Source organism: Semicossyphus pulcher, unplaced genomic scaffold (assembly GCF_022749685.1).
Source record: "Semicossyphus pulcher isolate SPU_LCO1_2020_fin unplaced genomic scaffold, fSemPul1.0.p SCAF_18, whole genome shotgun sequence".
Classification (NCBI taxonomy): Eukaryota; Metazoa; Chordata; class Actinopteri; order Labriformes; family Labridae; genus Semicossyphus; species Semicossyphus pulcher.
Genome location: NW_027211691.1, coordinates 26,886,913 through 26,895,000, shown reverse-complemented (window position 1 = coordinate 26,895,000; position 8,088 = coordinate 26,886,913). Strand labels below are relative to the sequence as shown.

Here is an 8,088-nt window from a genome sequence, read left to right as displayed (position 1 = left end):
TGAACCACTGGAGTCTTTGTGGAAAAATCCCCACACTTTAAAAAGTCCTCAATAAAAACACGGAAGATTGTCCAATTTACATCCAGTTAACTACATCCATTAAAAACAGCGACTCAGTCGAACCCAGCCCACCACACCGCTCCCGTATGGCACGAGCTACAGGTCTCCAGACCAGCCCAGCAGGTCCAGTAAGAAGTCTCTGGATAAACTGGAGCCTGAAAGCAGCCCCCCTGCTCACCAGGTGGACAAGTCCGTGTCCCTCTTCCTCCTTCGGCAGGAACAGGACGCTCTGTGGGACCCAGTGCAGACGGTCCCAGAAGAAGTCCACCAGAACAGACTGCACCCGGGACGGCAGGTTTGAAGGCGGTCCAAACATGCCAGTCGGTGCCACAACATGGAAGACACCAAATTATTAATAATCAGATCCGACCTTTAAAAGATCATAAAATCCATTTCCATTTTTTTAAACGGCCTTCAACCTTCTCAGGAACACTGTCCCAGTTCTTAGTGGAAAAGGTTTCATCTCCGAGGTAAACTCCAAGATATTTAATCCCTCCTCTTTTCCACACGAGGCCTCCAGGTAGCACGAGCCTCCTGCACAGTCCGTCACCAACACATAAGGCTTCACTTTTTCCCCAGTTGACCTTAGCTGAGGAGATCTTTCCAAAGTTCTTAACAGTTTCATTCAAAACATTTATATCACGTTGAGTTTGCACAAGAACAATGACATCGTCAGCATATGCAGACAACTTAAAAGAACTTTCACACCCAGGAAGAGAGAAACAGCTGAGCTCTTAGCTTGTGCAGGAGAGGCTCTATGGCCAAAGAATAGAGCATACCAGACAAAGAGCATCCCCGCCTGACTCCCCTCTGAACCCTAAAAGGAGCACTCAAACCACCGTTAATCTTGAGTACACTCTCAATGTCATTGTACAAGACCTGGATCTTGGCTATGAGACCAGAACTGAACCCAAACACCTGCAGCGTCGGCCACAAGTACTGGTGTTCGACTCGGTCAAAAGCCTTTTCTTGATCCATAGAAATAAGCCCAAGCTCACAGCCCAATGAACCGGAGAGGTCCAACATGTCCCGAATCAGAGTTATGTTGTCAGATATCAACCTGCTGGGTACACAGTATGTCTGGTCCACATGAATGACATGCTCCATCACCTTTCTCAGCCTCGTTGCCAACACTTTAGACAGCAGTCCGAGCTGTAGGGCCTGAGCGGACCACGTGTCCCTCCGCCCCACATCCAAAACATTTCAAAGAATCAGAGGTGACATGAACAGTGTAATCAAAATCATCAATACGAAACCTGAAGACTAAATTCAGTTCGTCATTATTGTTTGTAGGTATCATAAACACTTGTCGTCTAAAAGACAGAACATGTTTAAGGTTCGGAGATTTGCAGCCGAGGGGGGCCAACATCTCATTCCTTAGAAACGGGGGCACATTACAAATCACCACTTTTTTTTGCGGGGTTAACCAGAGAAAGAACCGGAGTCAGTGCTCCGTGAATCACGACTCCACTTTCAACCAGCTGATTTGCTTTCTCAGTGCTGTCCAAAAAAATAACAACAGCACTGTTCATTCGTGAGGCAGATTTCACACGACCATACCCCACGACAGCACCCACAGCTAAGCTGCACTCCTCCACTGAAACACCAGCAGCCAGAGAAAGTTTGACGGCGTGCCGGCGAGTCAGCGTCTCCAACCCGGAGACACCACGCGCCGCCATGCCTGGCTGCGCTACGGCAGCGGCAGCCGCCAAACGAACAGCAGCAACTACAACAAAACACAACTAACACAACTCTGATGACAGAGAAGTGATGCACAAACACATGAACTACCACCCAGAGGAAGAACAAGAGCAAAAAAGGGTTGAAAAACTTACAAACTTTCACAATCGCTCTCCGAAACGCTCGAGGGAGAGAGAGAGAGAGAGAGAGAGAGAGAGAGAGAGAGAGAGAGAGAGAGAGAGGAGCTCGGTGTGTCAGATCCCCCCGGCAGTCTAAACCTATAGCAGCATAACTCTGGGCTGGTCCCAGCCTGAGCCAGGCCTAACTATAAGCTTTATCAAAGAGGAAAGTTTGAACTCTTAAAAGAAGAGAGGGTGTCTGCCTCCCGGACCCTGACTGGTAGATTGTTCCAGAGGAGGGGGGCCTGGTAATTGAAGGCTCTACCTCCAACACTACTCTTAGAGACTTTAGGTACCACAAGCAGGCCTGCATCCTGGGAGCGCAATGTTCTCGAGGGGTAATATGGCACTATGAGCTCTTTAAGATATGATGGTGCCTGACCATTAAGAGCTTTGTAAGTAAGAAGAAGGATTTTAAATTCTATTCTAGATTTTACAGGAAGCCAGTGCAGAGAGGCTAATACAGGAGAGATGTGCTCTCTCTTCCTAGTTCTTGTCAGCACACGTGCTGCAGCATTTTGTACCAGCTGCAGAGTTTTTAGTGACTTATTAGGGCAGCCTGATAGTAACGAGTTACAATAGTCCAACCTGGAAGTAACGAATGCATGGACGAGTTTTTCTGCATCGTGTTGAGACAGGATGTGTCTGATGTTTGTTGTGAAGGTGAAAGAAGGCTGTCCTTGATATTTGTTTTATGTGGGAGATGAAGGACATATCCTGATCAACAGTAAAGCTGATATGTGACGCTGTTCCTTAAAGTCCTCAGGTGTGTTGTTGTGTCTCTGCAGGTGTATCCTCTGTGGTCCATCAGGTTCAGGCTCTCCAGCTGCTCTGCTTGCTGCTTCCTGAAGCTCACAGAGACACGCTCAGAGTAAATCCACTCACACACACACACACACACTCTGGTGTTACTCAGAGCTCAGAGGTTACAGCTGTCAACCACCTCTTATTTCTATGGTTTGTTGCCATGGTTACAGATAATCTGGATGTGTTTCCATGGTTACAGGCCCTGCTGGTTTTCCTGCGTCAGGTGGTCTCTCATCAGGACCAGAACAGGATGTCTGTGTGGAACGTCTCCATGGTAATGGCGCCCAACCTGTTCTCCTGGCATCACCGTGGCAACAAGCACTCTGTCAATAAGCAACCGGAAGAGATGGAGGAGGCAGTGGGCGGAGCTCACCTGGTCCGACTAATGATCACACACCAGGACCTGCTGTGGATTGTGAGTCAGAGGACATATCCGCACCTCAGTGACATCACTGTCTCAGCTGTCTGTGACATCACTTCCTGTTTTTCTGGAAGGTCCCAAGTTTCCTGCTGTCCCAGGTGAGACAAATGAACCAGGCGTCCAATCAGAGACAGCTTGGCCTGAATAGGACCACGAGACGACTGCTGAGGAGAAAGAACAACAAGAACGACAGAGACCAGGTGAGACACAGACCAGGTGAGACACAGACCAGGTGAAACACAGACCAGGTGAGACAGAGACCAGGTGAAACACAGACCAGGTGAGACAGAGACCAGGTGAGACACAGACCAGGTGAGACACAGACCAGGTGAAACAGAGACCAGGTGAGACACAGACCAGGTGAGACAGAGACCAGGTGAGACACAGACCAGGTGAGACAGAGACCAGGTGAGACACAGACCAGGTGAAACACAGACCAGGTGAGACAGAGACCAGGTGAGACACAGACCAGGTGAGACATAGACCAGGTGAAACAGAGACCAGGTGAGACACAGACCAGGTGAGACAGAGACCAGGTGAGACACAGACCAGGTGAGACACAGACCAGGTGAAACAGAGAACAGGTGAGACACAGACCAGGTGAGACACAGACCAGGTGAAACAGAGAACAGGTGAGACACAGACCAGGTGAGACACAGACCAGGTGAGAGACAGACCAGGTGAGACACAGACCAGGTGAGACAGAGACCAGGTGAGACACAGACCAGGTGAGACACAGACCAGGTGAAACAGAGAACAGGTGAGACACAGACCAGGTGAGACACAGACCAGGTGAGAGACAGACCAGGTGAGACACAGACCAGGTGAAACAGAGAACAGGTGAGACACAGACCAGGTGAGACACAGACCAGGTGAAACAGAGACCAGGTGAGACAGAGAACAGGTGAGACACAGACCAGGTGAGACACAGACCAGGTGAAACAGGGACAGGTGAGACACAGACCAGGTGAAACAGAGAACAGGTGAGACACAGACCAGGTGAGACAGAGACCAGGTGAAACAGAGACCAGGTGAAACAGAGAACAGGTGAGACACAGACCAGGTGAAACAGAGAACAGGTGAGACACAGACCAGGTGAGACAGAGACCAGGTGAAACAGAGACCAGGTGAAACAGAGAACAGGTGAGACAGAGAACAGGTGAGACAGAGAACGGGTGAGACACAGACCAGGTGAGACACAGACCAGGTGAAACAGGGACAGGTGAGACACAGACCAGGTGAAACAGAGAACAGGTGAGACACAGACCAGGTGAGACAGAGACCAGGTGAAACAGAGACCAGGTGAAACAGAGAACAGGTGAGACACAGACCAGGTGAAACAGAGAACAGGTGAAACAGAGAACAGGTGAGACACAGACCAGGTGAAACAGAGACCAGGTGAAACAGAGAACAGGTGAGACACAGACCAGGTGAAACAGAGACCAGGTGAGACAGAGACCAGGTGAGACACAGACCAGGTGAAACAGAGACCAGGTGAAACAGAGACCAGGTGAGACACAGACCAGGTGAAACAGAGACCAGGTGAAACAGAGACCAGGTGAGACAGAGACCAGGTGAGACACAGACCAGGTGAAACAGAGACCAGGTGAAACAGAGACCAGGTGAGACACAGACCAGGTGAAACAGAGACCAGGTGAAACAGGGACAGGTGAGACACAGACCAGGTGAGACACAGACCAGGTGAAACAGGGACAGGTGAGACACAGACCAGGTGAGGCAGAGAGCAGGTGAGAGGTCTCTGGTTCCAGGTGCTCTGTGTGAACATCTACACCTGTTTGTAGATAAGAATGATGCTCTGCCTCCTTCACACCTGCCTCCTCAACATCCCACCATGTTTACATTCACAGAGTTTCTCTGATGTGTGTGTGTGTGTGTGTGTGTGTGTGTGTGTGTGTGTGTGTGTGTGTGTGTGTGTGTGTGTGTGTGTGTGCGCAGATAACAGAGCTGTGTGAAGATGTGATCCGAGTTCACGCCCCCCTTCACACCAAGGTTTCCATGGCGATACAGCTTGATGGACTGACACGAGCCAAAGACATCACAGCCCGCTTTGAGTGTGACAACAGGTAACACACAAACACACACACCATGCACACACACTGCAACAGTAGAAATATTTAGTGATGAACAGAGCTGCTCATCATTAGGGATTCACCGATGCATCAGCTGAACATCGGAATCGGCCGATATCGGCCGCGTTGACAGACGGCCCAATGGCAGCAGCCGACTTTTTTATTATGTAACTGCTTTAATTGTGCAGTAAATGAAGTATAGAGAAAGTATTTATGTTTTCAGAAAGATTTTTGTTATGTAAGCACTGAAAAGTACTATGACCAGGGGTCCGTTTCACAAAGCAGGTTTATTGAAAACTCTGAGTCTGTTAACCCTGAAATGAGGGAAACTCTGAGTTTTCCGTTTCACAAAGGGAGGTAATTTAAGCTCTCGGTCAGTTACCGTAGTAACAGACTCAGTGAACCTCACCTGGTCGCGACCAGGTTTTCTTCAGGACACTCAGAGTTTCGCTCTGTCTCCTCCCTCTAGAATATAAAACCCTCATTCACTTCCTCGTTCATTCAGCCCGTCTCACGCGTGTTTGAGCGGTTACAGATTAAAAGAAGAAACGTTGCGTCTCTGTGCTGCTCTGACCGCTTTGCAAAAGTCTTTTATAATTATGATAAAAAAATCAAAAGACAAATCTGTGTCAAAGTCATCATGTGTAGATTTTCCACCACCACTGCCGAGAGCGCTCAGATAAGACGCCGTAAGTTATTGGATTTTTTATTTTTAAACTAACACATTCAGTTTAATCAACATGAATTATAATGTATGTGAAGTCAGCATCATGTTAGGGATAAAGCTGATGCACATTAAAACAGCCACTGAATGATATTTAATCTGTTTCATGAATCAATATGATGAAGTGAGGTTCAGCCATGAGCCTGTTCTGCCTGAGCCGCACCTTTCAATGATGTTCTGGGCCCGTACTCACAAACATTCTCACAACACTCTCAGAGAGATCCTAACTTTGCTTCAAAACTTCTAGCAAGGAGTCCTAGCCTAGGAGTGACTGAGGAACACTCTCAGAGCAACTCTGAGCAAGAGAGGGACAGAAACTTTGATCTTAGTGAGGAGGCGTGGTTAACCCTGCTGCTAGGTATGACACATTCTTTCAGAAGCTGTGATTGGTTGAAAAAAAAAATCTCTCTTAGTGATGATGGGCAGAGAAGGACAGTGACATCTATCGGCCTAATCATATTATTTACTCAGACATTGTGTCATCATGAGCACTATTTAATGTACTGAACATCTCTGTTGAATAAATTGTTTGAAACACATGCTCATCTCCACATGCAGTTATATTCACTGGATCACTTTTATTTACCTGCTGCTCATTTTAGTGCTTGATCTCACTGATGCTGACTTCACATACATTATAATTCATGTTGATTAAACTGAATGTGTTTAAAAATAAAAAATCCAATAACTTACGGCGTCTTATCTGAGCGCTCTCGGCAGTGGTGGTGGAAAATCTACAAATGATGACTTTGACACAGATTTGTCTTTTGATTTTTTTATCATAATTATAAAAGACTTTTGCAAAGCGGTCAGAGCAGCACAGAGACGCAACGTTTCTTCTTTTAATTTGTAACCGCTCAAACACGCGTGAGACGGGCTGAATGAACGAGGAAGTGAATGAGGGTTTTATATTCTAGAGGGAGGAGACAGAGCGAAACTCAAAACCTGCTTGCGACCAGGTGAGGTTCACAGACTCAGTTACCATAGTAACCAACTCAGAGTTTAAGTTACCTCTCTTTCTGAAACGGCGAACCCGAGGTTTCCCTCATCTCAGGGTTAACAAACTCGGGGTTTCACTGAACACGCTTTCTGAAACGGACCCCTGCTCAGAGTGCTGCAGCTCTCCATCATCTACATGTGCAATACTTATTTATTAATGTGCAGTATCACTATCTCACCTCTCAACATGTGCAAAACGTCTCTTATATTATCAGGTGGTCCATTTGTTCATTCATGCTGTACACTTGCTGACTCACGGTCTGTTGCGTATGAACAACACATAGTTCACTTATCAGCTCTGAACATATTTCTAGGATACACTGGTTGACTTATTTTCACATGCCTGTTATCGTCACGTTGCTGCTGTCACACTAAATGTCCCCGATGAGAAAGAATAAAGGATTATCTTATCTAATCCAGACGAGGGCATTAATAATTACAAAAATGTGTTATTGAAAAAACATCGTATCGGTACCGGCCCTGATTTTCTCAATCGGTGCATCCCTAATAATCATGTCGTCTCTCTGCCTGTCTGTCTCTCTCTGCCTGTCTGTCTCTCAGTGGTCCTGCTCAGTATCTGTATGAAGTTGGAGGAAACATCGGTGAGTGATCTGACAGAAACAGGTCATTACGTTTGAATTTCACTTAAAATACTGCACCTGAACCTGTCTGTCTCTCTCTCTGTCTGTCTCTCTGTCGCTCAGGTGAGCGTCGCCTCCATCCGGACTGTGTGCTATTGGACATTTACCGAGTGAATCCTCACTGCGATTGGCTGATCAAACCCTGACTCGCCCGTCTTACCATCTCTAACCAGTTTGACAACCTGACTCACCTCTGCATTGGGAGTCAAACACACGTGTTGTCATGGAGATTACAGTTCAACAGAAGCAGACAGGTGTGCCATCGCGGCGGTGACATCACAGCAGCTTTGAGTTAAAGTGTGAAATAAACCAGATGAATAAAGTTTGTGTTGTTGGAACAGATTAAAGTGTGTTTTGTCTCCTCCTGCTGGTCACAGTCTGAATCTGCACCTTTGTTTAAAACAGTGAGTTCATATTAACGAGCTATTAAAGGTCGAGTTGAAGCTGTGACTGAACGAGGAGTCAGGACGTGAAGGAAGCAGGCGTG

The 8,088-nt window shown here is 47.2% G+C and overlaps 2 protein-coding genes across 2 annotated transcripts in view; one reads left to right on the top strand and one right to left on the bottom strand.

Annotated features, from left to right (window-relative positions):
• The window catches only part of arhgap28 (Rho GTPase activating protein 28), a 24,614-nt gene extending 16,680 nt beyond the window's left edge, over positions 1 to 7,934 (top strand). Inside the window, exons 9-14 of the mRNA XM_069667448.1 lie at positions 2,708 to 2,790; positions 2,926 to 3,141; positions 3,222 to 3,347; positions 5,104 to 5,231; positions 7,522 to 7,562; positions 7,665 to 7,934. Of these exons, the coding sequence (XP_069523549.1) occupies positions 2,708 to 2,790; positions 2,926 to 3,141; positions 3,222 to 3,347; positions 5,104 to 5,231; positions 7,522 to 7,562; positions 7,665 to 7,747 (677 nt within the window). The 3' untranslated portion in view covers positions 7,748 to 7,934. The remainder of the gene's footprint in view (positions 1 to 2,707; positions 2,791 to 2,925; positions 3,142 to 3,221; positions 3,348 to 5,103; positions 5,232 to 7,521; positions 7,563 to 7,664) is intronic.
• Positions 3,486 to 4,933, bottom strand: LOC138596190 (uncharacterized; the record flags this gene model as incomplete). Its single annotated transcript, XM_069667807.1, has 2 exons — positions 4,697 to 4,933; positions 3,486 to 3,884 (listed from the first exon to the last, which is right to left on the bottom strand). Coding segments are annotated over exons 1-2 (636 nt in total), but the record flags the coding sequence as incomplete, so codon positions are not given.
• Positions 7,935 to 8,088: the final 154 nt, after the last annotated feature.